The following is a 16,862-nucleotide window of genomic DNA, read 5'->3' on the forward strand; positions in this document are numbered from 1 at the left end:
CCCACACAGGGCATTTTAAATAGGAATATGAAGCTAAACTCAAAATCCCAGGCCATCTCTTCTGCTTGGTATAATGGCCCTGATAACCCAGACCCTCCACACATTTTAGACTAAAGGTACCCTCCTGCTCTCAAAGGCCCAGCACAGGACTCCGTACACACAGCAACCAGCCTTTAAGCACCCTGGAATAAACTGGAAAAAGCTTGGGCCTGAGGGTCAGATCTGCTTTAAACCCCAATCTCTCTCCTTTATAAGCTGTGAGCCCTGTTGGGCAAGTCATTTCATCTTCCCAACCGCCCTGCAATGATTTCTAATATGCGGGAAATGATATTTTATGTATGTATATATAAAAGCACCCTGCCCAGAGACTGACATCTCCCAGCTTTTTCACCCAACCAGAGACGTAGGTTGGGTTCTGCCTGACTGGGCACTGGCTGCCACGTTCTCCCAGCAACAGGCGCCAAGCCATTACCTATGTGCAGTGGATAGGTAGTAATTCTTTGTCAGTGAAGCTAAAGGCAGGCAAGGAAGAAGGCCTGTGAATGTACTTGCTGAAAGCTATAAAACAATAGCATTCAGTTCTAACCCAGACTATTTACAGTGGGCGATGGATACATACAGTTGTGAGGCTGTACAGTGAGAGGAGTGGGCACGGCACTGCGTGGCAGTAGGAACTGGCTGAGGGCAGGGATGGAAGACGTCTGCTGCTGCCAAGTCAGTGACAAATATAAACGGAGACAGCAGGATTGCAGAGGCCAGCATCTCACCCTCACAGCCAAGGAGCTGGCTGCCCGGTGCAGGTTGGTTCATCAACCTCCTTGGCCCCTGCCCGTGGTAGCACACAACCAATGCTCTGCAGAGAACCACAATCCATTTAGCACAAACACCTCTGTGAGACAGCAAGGCTCATGGGTGAAAACCCCTGGAAAACAAAGTTCCTTCCAGGCCGGAGTCAGAATATGATGCGTTTCCCATCTGCTGGGTTCTGCTCCATGGGACAGTAGGGACACTTCAGCCTGCAAAGGGACGAGAAACAAGTACGTCTCAGGCAGTGGCCAGCAGGAGAGCTAAGCCAAGCAGCAGCCGAGCACGGGGAACTTACTTTCCTCCATTAACGAGCTTGCTGAGTGCGTCTCGGGAGATAACGTGGCCACAGATGAGCTTGACGGGGGGGTTGGAATCAGAGGTCTGCTGGCGGAGGATGGGGCAGGCGAACACCGAGTGGTACCAGCACTTCATGCCTAGTTCGATCTCAATCTGGGGAGGCCAGCGAGGGGGGAGTCCCACTTCCTGCTGTGGCTGTCCTCCTCCGCACCTTCTGCCCACACCTCCCCCCAGGGCTCACCGGTAACTCGTCCTTATGACTCCAGACCCCTGTGCACTGTCTCTGCTCAATCACAGCTTTGATGTTCATCAGCACAGGCAGCGCCACACAGCCGGAGGCAAAACTACAACAAAGAGCAGGGCCCGGAGTGTCCGGACGAGAGTCCAGCAGACACAAAGGACCAGACGCTGTCACGGGCACGGGCCTCGGGATGAGCTTCTAAAGTGGCATATGGTCAAATGGGTCCTTGAAAATCTCTCATAAAGGTGGCTCATAAAGTGCCACACAGGTAGTTATGTGTGTCCAACTCTCATGCACCCCAAAACTTGAGGACCTTGGGAAAGACAAAAGGAAGATCCGGGGCAGGTACTGCTCATCCGAACCACGGAAGAGTTCCTGGTGTGCTGGGGTCAGTGATCAGTTGGAAAGGGTCCAGCCTGCCTGTCGACCCCCTCTGTTGTCACAATGCACCTCTATACTGGTTATCAACTGGGCACTTAGAAACGGGGGGCAGGTTCAGATCTCAGTGATTTGGGGGGTAGGGAGCCGACTGGCTGGAGCCTTGTGCTAAATATCCACAATGCAGAGGGTGGCTGTCTCGGAGCAGACGGCGGTCCTGCTGGGAAATACTGTCCTGTAACGAGTCCACCACACTGGGTGGAGCATGACACTCACAATCAGCCTGAGTAAACGACCCACCATGGCGCAGCGTCCACACGCCCTTTATTCCTGAGGCCCTAGGCCAGTTCATCACGCCTGGAGCCTCTGTTTCCTCATCTGTGAGTGAGGATAATAATACCTCCAACTCCTGGGTCGCTGGGGTCATGAGAAGGGTCTCACTGTGCAGGAGCCTGAGTGAAAGCCCGCGCGATACGTGTAACTCAGTACCTCAGGTCTCCCTGCGGCAAGTACTGTTTGAGAGGTGAGGCTGACAGAAGGCGGCTGCGGAGGGTCTGCTGAGAGTCCGGCAGTGAAGTACAGGTGAGGCGGGGACCGCATTCAGGAGACCTCACAGAATCGGAATCTTGCCCCTGCCACTAACCTCATGGTGACCTCGGGCCACACTTTTTCTTAATGTCAGTTTGTACAACTGTGGCAACAGGTCATTCCTATTTTGGAGAATGACTGAGCCAGCTTAGGCCCGTGAAGGCACTGAGCACCGTGCCTGGCACACGGCAGGGCCTCGGCAAACTGAAACTCGGTCCCTTGAAACCGTCCCCTTCGTGCCGTCCCACCCACAGGGCTGGCTGTACCTGACGCTGAGGGGCGACTCCACAGAAAGCCCCAGCAGGGAACAAGCATCGCGGGTAAAGGTGTCCCGGATCTCGGCCCAGTGGCTGCTGTCCAGGAGGTGGCAGTAGGGCGACTTCTCCAAGCCCAGGCGCAGGTACACCAGACTGCCCATCATCACCTGAATCTCTACAAGACAACCGGGCACAGCTCAGGGGCGCAGGGGTCCAGGGGCCAGCTACTCCCTGGAGCTCGGGGTCCAGCCCCGGGTGGCAAGATGGGAAGCAGGCTGAGCCCCGAGGCTCCCAGGCACCTAACCTGGCCAAGCAGGGCCTTAAATACTTTTAGGCAAATTGTTTTTCCCTAAAATCCAGTGGGGCTGTGTATGTGGGATGAGGACGGGCACCACCATGTGCGTCGCGGAGGCGGGTACCAGTTGTCTTTCCATCCTTCCAACTGCATCAAGAAACGAGTCTTAGGTTGGCACTCACGTCCATTCTCCAACACTAGCTAATCTCACTTTTTAAAAAGGTTTCAGGAGGCATCTAGCTAAAATGTAATAACACTGCTTGTTTTTCATATTTATTTATCAATAAACTGTGAAGTAATAAATATGAGAGGAGCTAAAGGAAAAAGTTATTAGCAGTAGGGTGGCTAGTAATGGGGAGATTGAGATTCGGAAATCCAGGTGTGAGGGCTCGGGAAGGAAGATGGAGAGGGTGCTGCGTGAGTCTGAAGGGGACGCGTGGGGTTCTAGCGAGGGAGCCAGTGCCAAGGCACAGCAGTGGTGTCGGGGACCTGGGGTGGTCTGAGATAAAGCTAGCCAGGTGTGGCAGAGGCAGAGAAGGAAGCACCTTCAGTCTGGCGTTTACCTTGGAGACAAGGAGGGAAGGGTCAGAGGTCTCGGCGGGGGGCAGCACCCCAGGAGCATGCTGATACTGTCAGCGCCCAGCAGCGCCCACCCTAGCACCCTGGGCACTTACCCCGCTGGTGCAGCCGCGCAAAGGGCTGGAAGTGCCGGGCGTAGCTGAGGGCCTCCAGCTGCCTCTCGGGGCCGCCGGCCAGGAGGCGGATGAAGTGCAGTCGGTGCAGCTTGAACTCCAGGGAGCTGTTGAGCTCGAGCAGGCTCTGCCTGTGGGAGACAGCCCACCTGGGAAGAAAGGGGCCAGTGAATCCGGAGCTGGTGGGGCAAGAGAAGGGGCCCGGTGGGGCCGGGACTGAGAGGTGGGCTCCAGGGGCCTACATGAGGCCACAAGACAGGCTGGAGGCACATCAGGCGTGCTGCATGAGAGGAAGACCACAGACAAGCCCTGTCCCCTGCTGGCCCACCCCAGGGCCACTTACTCCAATGCCGGCCCCAGGTCTTGTTCGTGCAGCGCTTCCAAGATTCGATTCAACTCCAGGAAAGGCTGTTTGAAATCCCAGTCCACATTCAGCGTTGACTCCTGTGGGCAGAGCATGACCCCACTACTGGAGGACAGTGTTTCCAAAACTCTCTATTCTAAGGTAGTAAAACCTCATCTGCCAGATAGGCTGGAGAGAGCCAGGGTCTAAGTGCGGAGCTGTGGTCTGCTGCCAGCCAGCCGCCTGGCCCCTCATGCCCATTTCCATCCGGGGAGGATGACTACCACATGCTGGCCTTCCATGGGGCCGACCACAACCTCACCCAGGTCCTGCACAGTCCCCAGGGCCTGCGTTGAGCAGCACGGGGAGAATTTGTTTTTCTTCCATCCTCTTTATTCCTTTAAGAGAAAGCATCCTTTACTGTTACTGCCAGTGTGTCTTTAACTCCTAACAGTGCTACTCTGTCATTTTCCTAATCTCCTTTTAAGAAACAGATACCAGGCTTCGACTCAGAACCCTGGCTGATAACCACCCCTCGCTACAAATTAATGACTTCACTTGTCACAGTGCACAACGTCAGACAATTAAGTTCGCGAACTCATCCTAGAAAAAGTACCACATACTTGACTGCTGAGTATCACCACGGTCACCTTTGAAGTACTCCCCTTGGGAAGCTGTGCACCGATGCCAGCACCTAGTCCACCCTTCAAAGCAATTTTGGAACTCTTTCTGGAGTGGCCATCAGAGCTGTCATCATATTACCCTTCATGTCCTGAATGTCATCAAAATGTCTTCCTTTCAGTATTTCCTTTCTCTTTGGGTAAAGAAAGAAGTCATTGGGGGCCAGATCAGGTGAGTAGGGAGGTTATTTGTTTATTGGCTAAAAACTCCCCCATAGACAGTGCCACGTGAGCTGGTACATAGTCGTGATGCAAGAGCCAGGAATTATTGCTGAAAAGTTCAGGTCGTCTTTACTTTTTCACACAGCCTTTTCAGCACTTCCAAATAGTAAACTTGGTTAACTATCTGTCCAGTGCTACAAATTCATAATGACTAATCTCTCTGTTATCAAAAAAGATTGCAACAAGTTCGCAAACTTAATTGGCAGACCTTGTATATTTGTAGAGCCACCTTCCACTTATGGTGGGGGGCTGGTTTCCTTTCTAAAATAAATTCAGTTCAAGAACAACAGGACTCTAACATAAGAAAAATTATTAAGCAGAGAGCAGAGCAGGCGGGCCCCAGCACCTCCCCGCGGGGGCCGTTACCTGGCACAGCTCCTCGGCCACGCCGAGCATGCCCTGCTGGTACAGGTGCTCCACGATGGCCGTCCGCAGGGTCTGCTGCTGCTTCTCCCGCGCGTCCCACACTGCATCGGAGACTACACCGCAAATCTCAGAGTCAAAGTTCTGGTAAGGACGAGAGACAGGGCCCTGTGACACAGCACGCTCACTCCCCACGCCTGCTTTCCCGATGAGCCATGGTCCACACCAGCTCCAGGCAGCTCCGCCCCCAGTCCAGGCACCCACATGCTCACCCTGTCAATGGCTTTGCCCACTCGGGAGACACTGCTGTGAATGTCCTTGTGGTCCGAAGCCAGTTTCTGCACAGTGTCTTTGATCTTCCGGCAGCACTGGGACATCACCAGGGAGAGGGTGGCTGAGAGAGGGGTCCCCTGGAGGGCTGCAGAGAAATACTAGCAGTGAGCCAGAACCCGGAAGCAGCCGTTGTGGCCCTGGGCTCCGGGGTGAACAGAAGCCCTGGAAGAAAGATACATTCTGCCACATTGGTTTTTTTTTTTTTTTTTTTAAGATTTTATTGGGGAAGGGGAACAGAACTTTATTGGGGAACAGTGTGTACTTCCAGGACTTTTTCCAAGGCAAGTTGTTGTCCTTCCAATTTTAGTTGCAGGGGGCGCAGCCCACCACCCCTTGCAGTAGAACCGGCAACTTTGTGGTTGAGAGCCCACTGGCCCATGTGGGAATCGAACCAGCAGCCTTCGGAGTTAGGAGAACGAAGCTCCAACCGCCTGAGCCACTGGGCCGGCCCCCATGCTGCCACATTGTTAAACAAAGCGTGGACGGGAGCTGTGGGAACAGGAACACATCACCACCTACCAGTCGAGGCAGTGCTCTGAGAATGAAACCAGCGTAGACAGAGGGATCACCTGGGCACCTAGACAGCCAGACCTAAACATGTCAGTTACCTGAGTCCAGAAATCCAGCCCCACTCCTTTGTTTGTTTAAGCTAGTCTGAGCTGGGTTTCTGTCACTTGTAAGTGAAGGAGTCCTGACAAATACAAACAGGAGTTGGTGGGTGTCTCCTAGGGAGACGGGGCAGAACTGCCCTCCCGAACCCCAGCTGCCACTCATTTCTCACATTCTGCTGTCCCACCTCCATTACAGAGGGCCACACTGCACATTCCCTGGCCACATCCCCTTTTAAGACAAAGCAACACTTGGGAAACCAAAGCCTTTAACCTGGAATCCCCCAATCTCCACTGCTCAGGGACCCCACTGATAAGCGTTAGCCCCGTCCGAGGAGACACGATCTCCCTGTAAACACACTGCAGCTATAACCACCTGTTAACCAGGAGCACAGCCCGTGTGAAATAAGGTTCATGAAGACCAGCAAGAGAAAATGTTTCTTCCACAGTTAATGGATGTCACCAAAAGCAAGGAACCTCGGGCTTCTATTACAGCATGGCACAATCATATAACGGTACAAGAATGAGGCAGAATTTCCAAACCCCCCCCACCCCCAATTCAAGTCATTGTTCTCAGTCTAGTTGTGTTGCATGCAGCTCCCGGCCCGTGTTGGTATTGAGCCTTGCACTCCACCCGGCTGAGGCAGGCAGCCCACCTCCAGGTCAAGCCGTTGTTCACAATCTTAACTGTAGAGGGCGCAGCTCACTGGCCCATGTGGGAATCGAACCAGCAACCTAAGCGTTTGGAGCACAGCACTCCAACCACCTGAGCCACCGGGACGCTGGGCCACCCCAGAATTCTAGGTACTAACACAGAAGACTCTCCATGATAGACTGTGTAGGGAAAATGCAAGGTGCAGGAAAGTATGTGCTCCCCTGTATGTGAAAAAAAGGGGGAGGAATAGACACTTATATAGACACTCATTTATATGACACCTACGTGTGAACACAGATGCTGCCCAGAAGGGCACCTGAGAAACCAGGGAGAGGGGTGACTTTTGGGGAGAGGCCCACAGGAACTGGGAATCGGGGAAAGGGAGACTTACTTTTCACTGTAAGCCTTTTTGACCTTAAAGTCTTTCCCATGTCCATGCATTCTTAAAAAAAAATACAAAGGAAACAAACTCTACTTTGTAGATTTGTTTTTCTCAGGAGTACTAGGTGTAGCAATTCTGAAAATACTTTCTACCTATTGTAGAAATTGAGCAGATGAGAAATGTACTGATGAGGGTGGCCGTCAGGCTGCTCACTGCTGGAGAAGAGAGATACAACTATGGATCGGGGAAGGCTAGGAAGAACCCGGTGATACTGGATTGGAATTGGAGGTATCAGTTTAAATGCATGGTCTGTGATATGTAGAGAAGGAAGGACGGAAGGAAGGACGGAAGGAAGGAAGGAAGGAAGGAAGGAAGGAAGGAAGGAAGGAAGGAGAGAGGGAGAGAAAGAAAGCGAGCCTAAAAACACCACCACTCCATTAACAACCCAGATGATGTTTTCCACATACCATGCCCCACCACGACTACCTGCAGAGATTACTGATTCCAGTGAATATTTTATTGTGCCAGAAAATAAGGAAGTGCTTAAAAAATAATAATAAAAAGATAGGCCACATCAAAAGGACACAGGCAGAGAAAGAATGGTGCTGAGACAACTGAATGTCTACATGCAAAAGAATGATGCTGGACTTCATACCATATACAAAAATTAACTCAAAATGGATCAAAGACCACGTATAAGAGCCCAAACTACAAAACTCTTAGACAAAACAGGTATAAATCTTCATGGCCATGGATTAGGCAATGGTCTCTTAGACATGACAACAAAAGCATAAGAAACCAAAGAAAAATAAACAGGACTTTGTCAATATTAACAACTTTTGTGCTTCAGAGGACACTACCAAGAAAGTGAAAAGAATATATCAACAAATCTATATCTAGTAAGGGTCTAGTATCCAGAATGTACAAGGAACTCTTACAACTCAACAATAAAAAAACAAATAACCCAATTTAAAAAATGGGTAAAAGACTTAAATAGACATTTCGCCAACAGTTATATAAATGGCCCACAAGCACGTGCAAAGATGCTCAACGTCCTTTGTCATTGGAGAAACGCAAAGCGAAACCCCAATAAGCTATCACCTCATACCATTAGGATGGCTGGAACCAAACAGGCAAGTGAGGATGTGGAAACTGGAACCCTCCTCCTACATTGCTGGTGGGCATGTGAAATGTTGCCGCTGCTTTTGGAAAATAGTTTGTCAGTTCCTCAAAAAGTTAAACAGAGAGCTATCACGTGACCCAGCAGAGAGAGGAGAACGAAATACTGAGTCAGGCTATGACGAGGATGAACCCTGAAAACACCGTGTTAAGTAAAGGAATTCGAACACCACATATTGTACGATTCTGTTTTATGAAGTGTCCAGAGGAGGCAAATCCACAGAGAGAAAGTAGATTAGTGGTTGCCAGGGGCTGGAGGAGAGGGAGGAATGGAATGACCATTTCTTTTTGGAGTGATAAAAATGTTCTGAAATTAAATCGCAGTGATGATTGTACAACTGCGTAAATACCCTCAGTACCATTGAAATGTACACTTCAAGAGGATGTTTTTAATGTGAATCATAGCTCCATTAACAAAAAAAAAAGGAATGAGAAACTATGTATGAAATTCTTACAAACAACTTTCTCATGAAAAAAAAAAAGACGTAAGAATCAGGGATTATCTCTGGTCAAATCTTAGACAATTTGAGCACCGAAATACATCACAGTAATGGATTACAACCCATTGAATAAAATAAGAATCTATGAGTGTGACTTGATAATAAACACATAAGGAGAGCTTCTTCCTTATAGTTGAATGCTAAGTAACAAATACATAAGGACTAATAGAGCAGGAAAAGTCACGCTGCCACCAAGTAGCCTCAGGGTCTCCGAGGCCCACAGGGAGGCAGGAGTGGGGCTCTTGTTGGGGACACCCACCTGCACTGGCCAGCTCGGCCCGCAATTGGCCCACGTGGTGCAGCAGCTCCTCCAGGCTTTGCTCGCAGTGCTGCCCGTAGGTCAGGAACTTCTGTAAGACCTTGTCCACCTCTCTCTCCACGCTCGCACACTGCTCCATGGTGGCCTCTGCCTGGGGGCAGGAGGAAGGTCCACGGCATCAGGCCCCAGCTGGGCCAGGGGAACGAGGTGGAGAGAGCTCCTGGACCCCCTCACCACACCCATACCATCCATCAGTGCTCAGAAATCCCCAGCCTCACGTGTCTGTCCACAGCTCCATTACCGCAGCCGGGGAATCATGGTGAGAAAAGTACTCGGTTTTCAACTTTTTTCCTTCTATAATACTCGTTCACCTCTTTTTAGTCAGAAGAGAGGGCAGGCCTCACACAGCCCTCAGCATGAAATATTAACTAGAAATCCATACATACACTGCCTATTTTCATATTTCATGTATATTTTCATATATTCAGCGTTGCCACCTTCTCTTCAGTTAGTGGACTTGGTTTTCCATGTACTCTAGTGATAGAAGCCATGACGGCAGTCCTTGAGAGGCTGCTATTTGCAAATAGCCTAAGGACAACTGCCAACCACATTGTCCCCATGGGCCTTGCCCACTATCCCAGCCTCAATCTCCCCTGCTGCTCGCCTACGGACAGGCAGCTGTGTCTAGGCAGCCAGAAGCCTTCCTCCCTCAAAGCTCTGGGCCCTGGTTCATCCTGTCCCCAGGATGTCCTCCACTACCCCTCACCTCCAGACCACTTGAGAAGCTGGCTCATCCTTTCCGAGGCAGCTCAGAGGTCACCTCCTCCAGCAGCCAGCTGTCTCTCTCCTGCCCCCACCTGGCTCCCTCCATCTCACCTGGCCCCTCCTATTTCAGTTTTTTTTTGTATGGTTTTTTAACTGTGGTAAAATATACATACAATTTACTCTCTCAACCATTTTCAAGTGTCACTGAGTACATTCACAATGTTGTGTAACCATCACCACCACCCATCCCCAGAACTTGGTCATCTCCCCAAACAGAAGCTGTGTCCCATCAAACACATCATATTTGATGAAACAAAACTGTCGCTTCATGTCTACACTGTCATCAGGCAGGTTTGGGAGGTCAGCTTTGTACCTGCCGGTGTCTGGTAGGACCCAAATAGCCCACGATGTTTTGCTATTCAACCCGTACCAGGAAAGCTACGTGGCTCTCACTCGATGAGGACCTCATTCAGCTGTCCTATTTCAGTTTCGTCATCTGTTTGAGGGCTGCCTCCCCACAGGCTAGAGCTTCTCTTCTAATACACCCTCCCTCCTCATCATACCATTGAAAGAAAGCGGACTTTTCTCATCCCCCCTTTCCTACCACTGAGGCCCCCTTCTTATATCCCTTCCCCTCTGAGCCACTGCTCCCCTCCATTTCAGAGCAGCCTTTGACACTGAACACGTGGAATATCCTCAAATCGTTGGTGACAGAGTTCCCTCCCTATCCTCCCAACCATCGGACTAGAAATGAGACGGCTCTCAAATGTTCAGACCTGGCAAGTTGTCCATTCTCTCAAATAAGGTACAGCAACATCATAAGGAGGACCCAAGGTGACCATTAGGATTCTCCAGTTTCACCAGACTCAGCCCACTTCCACCAGCACCGTCAGTCGTGGCCTCATCATCTCAGCCCGGCAAGGGGACAAGTGACAGGAAAATGGCAGCCAGAGCCTTGTGATGTATTTATGCCATCTCTCCTTACGGTTGATGCTATCATACTAGTTTGTAATCATGGTGTCTGGAAAACGTGCCCCCCTCAGCAGGCAGACCTCAGAGATACTGCACGTTCATTGCAGACCACCACAGTCAAGTGAGTATTGCAATAAAGCGAGTCACATGGACTTTCTGGTTTCCCAGTGCATGGAAGTTATGTTTACACTATACCATAGTCTGTTAAGTGTGCAATAGCATTATGTATGTCTAAAAAACAATGTACACACCTTAATTTAAAAAAAATACTTTATTGCTAAAAAATGCTAACCATCATCTGAGCCTTCAGGAGTTGTAATCTTTTTGCTGGTGGAAGGTTTTGCCTCGATGTTGACGAAAATGCAACATCTGAAAGTGCAATAAAGTGAAGCGCAATAAACGAGGTGTGCCTGTACCCTATTACTGGATATGAGTCATGATGAGCAATCCTAAAGGGACTCCTGCCTGAAATAATATTAAAATAATAATTATTATTGCTATTAATAGTTAACATCTCGTAGAGGCTTAGTATGTGCCAGACACTGTTCTAACGACTTTGCATGTATTAACTAATTAATTCTTACAAAAACACTATGAGGTAGGTACAATTATTAGACTCACTTTACAGATGAGAAAATGAGACACACAGAGATTAAATGAGTTGCCCAAGGTCACGCAGCTGGGAAGTGGAGGACCTGGGAACTGAAGCCGGGCAGTCTGGTTCCAGAGCCTTCTCTGAAGCATGATGCATCACTGCACTCTGGACCAGCTTACCAGGCCACCATCTCACCAGGAAAAGGAAGTAGCCAGTAGGAGTGGTTGGAATGAGCACACAGCAACGATGATGACAGGAAGCAGGAAAATTAACCACAGAGCCTATGAGATGAGCAAAAAGATGGCAACACAAAAGACTGTTTGCCAAGAGCATCTGGGAACCAGAATCACAACTGACCAAAAATAAACACAGCTCAAGAAAGGTCAGGACCTCACCAAGGTCAATCTGGCCGTGTCAGACACCAATTGATTCGAGGATTATCAAAGGGAAGCCCAAGTCAGCATCTTGAAATTGTATCAAAAGCTGAGGAAGGAGGTGGGTATAAAGATTTTCACCCCAGCGCTGTGTGTTGTGACAGGGAGTGGGAGGCTGTGTAGGGGCTTCATCACCAGGGGAACGGATAAGCCAAGGAAGTAAAATGTGGGGGACGCATCTAGAAACCGCATTCCCGATATACCCACAGCAACACCAATGAGATCCCAAATCGTGGTACTGAAGGAGAAAAAAAGAAACGAAATGAACTCTAGGCAGAATATATTTATGTAAATTAAAAATATATGCATACAAACCAAGGAAACGTGCAAATAAAAGGACATACACCAAACACATCAGAGTGGTTTCCTACCGTAGGGGGGAAAGGGAGGAATGGGGATAAAAGGGAATACATAGAGAAATACAAAGGAGAAAAAGGTCCTGCATAGACCAATTAAATAAATATACAATGAACTGAGAAAACTCAAGAATAACTTAAAAATGAAATAAATGAGGCGGGAAAACAGAACTGCTTGCAGGTATCCCATCCAAAAAGCCCAGGAGGCTAATTCAGCCTGTCCAGGTGAGCCACTCCACCTGAATCACAGTTGGTAATCTTCACCAGGCACAAGGATGGATGAGTTTGTGTTTGTCTTTGACAAATTAATCCAATGGAATTTCATGTCCATTGTCCCAAGCCCTCCTCCGCAGGGTCTCACGCGTACTACGGTGCTCCCTCCAAAGAAACACATCAGATCCTGTCACCCCTTTACTCAATACTCCATGGCTTCACATTCAAGCCTGGTCATTATACATTCGCTTCCTTTGTACAAGCTGATCCTATGTCCAGAGTGCCCTCCACACTTCTCTTCCCGGGAACACATGATGAGCTTCCCACAAAGCCCTGTGACATCTCCCTGCCCCCTTCTCTGTGGAGGACGCCCATGCCGCAGCACTGTGGCACAGGAACTGTCTGTTCACACGTCTGCATCCCCCTTTAGACTGTGAGCCAGCAGCTCAGGTCTGGAGTCCATCTCTCTCGTCCTCTCTCTCCCCTCAGTGCCCAGCCCAGGGCTTGGTATACAGTGGCTGCTCAGGGAGCATTTGTTGATTAAATGGTGCATCCACTTCCTAACCCTTGGGCTAGGGAGACTGAGCTCAAACCTGCGGGGGGTGGGCAGGAAGAGACGTCAGTGAAATACTAACCCCCCCAAGGGGAGTTTTGTCCCCAGTCTTCCTCATCCTCAAATAGGAGAACTCCTACTGGAGCAATTAGGGAAAAGGGAAGTTTGTGCAATCTCAGAAAGGTCCCCTGACAAAGGCCTGACACGGAATTGGACAGCTTCCATTGAGCCAACTCATACCCTTGTACCCCCCGACCTCTATCTATTCTCTACCCTACAAACCACTCCTCTGATTAAAACCAGATACATTCCCAGTGTAATAAGATCCATCCTCCTTTTTATGGCCTTTAACGTTCTATGATGAGTCGACTCCGGACCTCATCTCATAGCACTCTCTCCCTCACTCACCACACTCCAACCACACTAACTAGCCTTTCTCTTCCTTGACTTCATCCACTTTAGTTCTGCCTCAGGACCTTTGCACTGGCTGTTCCCTCTTCCTGGAACACTCTTCCCCCAATCTTCCTATGGTTGGCTCCTTAACAGGGTCTCAATGCAAACTTCATCTTTTCAGAGAAGCTCTCCTAGACCACCATATCTCACACTGACCCCTCTGGCCCACCCCCACACCAGTTACTCTATTGTAACTGTTGTCCATTTTCTTCACTGTACATCTCTATTTGAAGTTTCAATCTTCCTTTTGTCATTAACCAAAACTGGAGAGAAGAAGCCACCATTTTCCCTGGACTGCAGCCCCTACTGTGAGTTTTACCTGCCTTAACGCAATGACCGTTAAACTCCTACTCGTCCTTCAAAACACCCTGCTCGAATGCCCTGCCTGGCCCCCTCTCGTCCGCACCGGGTTACCTCCGACCCGGCCAGGTCACACTATGATGGGACGTCTGAGTTCCGGCGACCCCCGGGCACAGGCGGCTCCTTGAAGGTCCTGCGAGTCTGTGGGATTCCAGCGCCCGGCCCGGGGCAGACGACTGCGGAGAAAACCAGTCCAAGGGCAGACTGGTGCGGAGGCTTAGTCGGGAGACTTCGGGAAAGGCCCGAGGCCTGGCAGCCGGCCTGAGCTGCAGCCCACCGCCCCTCTCGCCGCCCCGGCGCGCCCCGCACCTCCCGGCCCGGAAGCCCCGGGTTCTCACCTGGGCCGCAGCTCCAGCCCTGGCTTCCGGCGCAGCTGTCCTAGGAACCGGAAGCCGCCGATGTTGCTCCGCGCATTCGGACTCGCCCACTCGAGGTTTCGCGGAGGGGTGGCTGTCCCTCGAGCCCGCGGCTTTCCGCCTGGCCGCCGAGCCTCCCTCCCTCTCCCGCGCGCCCAGAGTGGAGTCGCCCGCAGCAGCCGGGCGGCGGTGGGGAGCCGCGCTTGCGGCCTTCGGGGTGCACGCCGGGGGCCTCGGCTCGCGCTGCGATTCTCCCCGGCTGCGGGAAAGAATCGGACTGACCCGCACACGGTGCCGGTGCGTGGGGCGGGCGGGCCAGAAACCTCTACCCGCCCCGCACGCCTCTGTCCTGGCTCCTGGCTCCTGGCTCAGAAGCCCTAAACTAGAAATAACTGTCCCAACTCGGTTCCCCGCACTCTGCCCTTATTCAAAGTAAAGACTACCAAACGGCACAACGCATGTACAGGTCCGACAGTTAGGCTCTCCCGCCATGGCTTCTTGATGCTCTTTTTGAAACATCAAATGATGTTTAAAAGTTTTTTTTTTTTTTCCCTGCCCCCACACCGGTACTTAATATACCTAGAGGGCATTCAACCGGAGGATTAAACTACGGGGGGCGGGGACCAGCCCCTTGCCGTCCTCTATTGGTCGCCCTCCTTGGAGGGAGTAGGGCAGTTGTGCAACTGCCCTAAAGAGGAAGAGTGAGGGTTAGGAAGGAGGAGAGGAGGCGGTGACCCCAAACCTAGGCCAGGACTGAATTCACGCTCCTCCCAGGTCCCCTTTGCTCTGGAGGGGAGGGGCAGAGAAGCCCCGCACCCCTCCACAGGCTTAAGGAATTGAACTGGAAACAGCCCAGGAGAAAAAGTTCGGCCTCCGTTTCCCTTACTTCCTCCTCCCTTTCTTGGCCAGTCTCATTCCCGGGCACCCTCCCCTTCAACCCTCCACCTCTGCTGCACCTCCCAAACAACCTTGCACAGTCATGTTTTGTTTTCTGTATAGCACTTGCACAACCCAGTTGTTGGGTGTTTTTTTTTTTTTAATAGCATTTGGTTTGAAATTACCTTGTATATTTATTTGTTTATTTTGTCCTCTGATCTCTGACCACGACCCCTTAAGGATAAAAGCACCATTGGGGCCAGGACTCTGTACTCAGCACTGCTGTATCCCCAACACCGCATGCTTGGAACACCTTACTAGATGCTCAGAAATACTCTGAGGTACCCACGTGACTCCAAAACCTTATGCAACACGCAGGAAGGGGGGCAGTCCTGTGCTCTGCAGGAGCACGCGGGCAATCGGGAGCATCTGGAGAGGACTGTCTGTGCACCAGGAGCCTGGGTGGTCCTGGCCCACGCACAGCGGCGTGGGTGGAGAGTTGAGTGAGCCTTGCCGGGGCCCCAGGCCAAGCTGGGGCCTCCGAGCCAACAGGACTTCACAGGCCTTGTGAACGCCCCAGGCTTCCCCACTTCCTCTGAGGGAGCCCTGACCTGTCATCCAGATATGCTAGGTGTGAGCAAAGCTGGTCTTCTGCAAGAACTTTGAATTCCCGGCTGACACCTTTGTCAGGCACTTTCACCTTTGTCCTTGTTCTCCCCAGCATGTGGCTCTCCTTGCAGTTGTGTCATTTTTCATTGTGCACAAAGTTTTAACATAGTTGATTTTGTCAACAGCATTGTGTGTTTTTTTCTTTTTGTTTTTGTTGCGGGGAGGGGCTGCTTCAGGGCAGAAAAACTTAAGCTATTCTCCACTAACTCAAATGATAGTCTGTTTAACCTTTCGCTAGTTCCCTAGAATTTGATTTTTAAAATTGAACTCCTCAGTAGTGTCTATTTTGCAGAGGGTGATGCGATGTATGACTTATCTTTCCCCACGTTTGTCCACTTACGGAGGCGCCTCTCATTAAGCAGCCCTTCCATACCCTCTCGTTTTGAAGCGCTTCATAATCATATTAGAATTTTCTACAGAATCTATTTCTGGCTCTTCATTCTTTCCATTGAAGTGTAGTTTTGTTAATATTAGGTTGGTACAAAAGTAATTACGGTTTAAAAGGTTAAAAATAATTGCAAAAACCTCGATTACCTTTGCACCAACCTAATACATCAATGTCATTGTTTTACTTGCTACTTTGTAATATGTCCTAATATGTGTTGCTACTTTTTAATATGTCCTATTATGTGTTGCAGTTTTAAACAAGTCTCACAGAAGGGGGGGGAGGAATAAAAAAAACAAGGTAATTGAGAAAGCAGATCACTGGTTGCCTTGGGGTGGAGGAGAGCTGACTACAGAGGGGCACCAGGGAATTTGGGGTGATGATGGAACTATATCTTGATTGTAGGGTTGGTTATACAACTGTATGCATTTGTCAGAGCTCTAAAAACTGAACCCTAAAAAGGTGAATTTTCCTGCACATAAATTATACCTTAAAATGGGGGGAGGGGAATGGACCCACAACGAAGAACACACTAGATAAATCTAAAAAAAAAAAAAAAAAAAAAAGTTTCTTGACAGAGATGACAAACCCTGGAGTTCTCTACTGAAAATACAGCCTCTCTTCCCTTAGAGTGAGTCCTGGAAGGCCAGGCTAGGAAAAGATGGACCCTCCCCTGAGGGCTGGTGGGTGGGGGCAGCGGCAGGTGATGCAGCCACTCCCTGCCCTCTGAAAAACCTGGGAGCGTCAGGGCTCAGCCTATGGAGCTCAAGTCACCTGCTCAGGCCTTGTCTCTTCT

General features: G+C 50.3%; 1 protein-coding gene across 8 annotated transcripts; it reads right to left on the bottom strand.

The window, feature by feature from the left end:
- Positions 1-223: 223 nt before the first annotated feature.
- RMND5B (required for meiotic nuclear division 5 homolog B) lies at positions 224-14,599 on the bottom strand. 8 transcript variants are annotated; one of them, XM_033096311.1, is made up of 13 exons: positions 14,119-14,599; positions 13,835-13,984; positions 12,441-12,579; positions 11,438-12,083; positions 9,080-9,230; positions 5,436-5,581; positions 5,167-5,307; positions 3,899-3,999; positions 3,538-3,704; positions 2,578-2,743; positions 1,346-1,448; positions 1,103-1,257; positions 224-1,016 (listed from the first exon to the last, which is right to left on the bottom strand). In XM_033096311.1, exons 4-13 carry the CDS (start codon positions 11,558-11,560, stop codon positions 953-955), a joined length of 1,317 nt encoding a protein of 438 aa, XP_032952202.1. In that variant the 5' UTR covers positions 11,561-12,083; positions 12,441-12,579; positions 13,835-13,984; positions 14,119-14,599; the 3' UTR covers positions 224-952. The 8 variants fall into 8 exon arrangements, with proteins under 8 accessions (XP_032952202.1, XP_032952203.1, XP_032952201.1 ...); XM_033096312.1 differs by having other exon boundaries at positions 13,835-13,956; positions 14,119-14,159; XM_033096310.1 differs by lacking the exon at positions 14,119-14,599 and having other exon boundaries at positions 11,438-11,692; positions 11,807-12,083; positions 13,835-14,112.
- Positions 14,600-16,862: the final 2,263 nt, after the last annotated feature.

This window comes from Rhinolophus ferrumequinum, chromosome 24 (assembly GCF_004115265.2).
Source record: "Rhinolophus ferrumequinum isolate MPI-CBG mRhiFer1 chromosome 24, mRhiFer1_v1.p, whole genome shotgun sequence".
Classification (NCBI taxonomy): Eukaryota; Metazoa; Chordata; class Mammalia; order Chiroptera; family Rhinolophidae; genus Rhinolophus; species Rhinolophus ferrumequinum.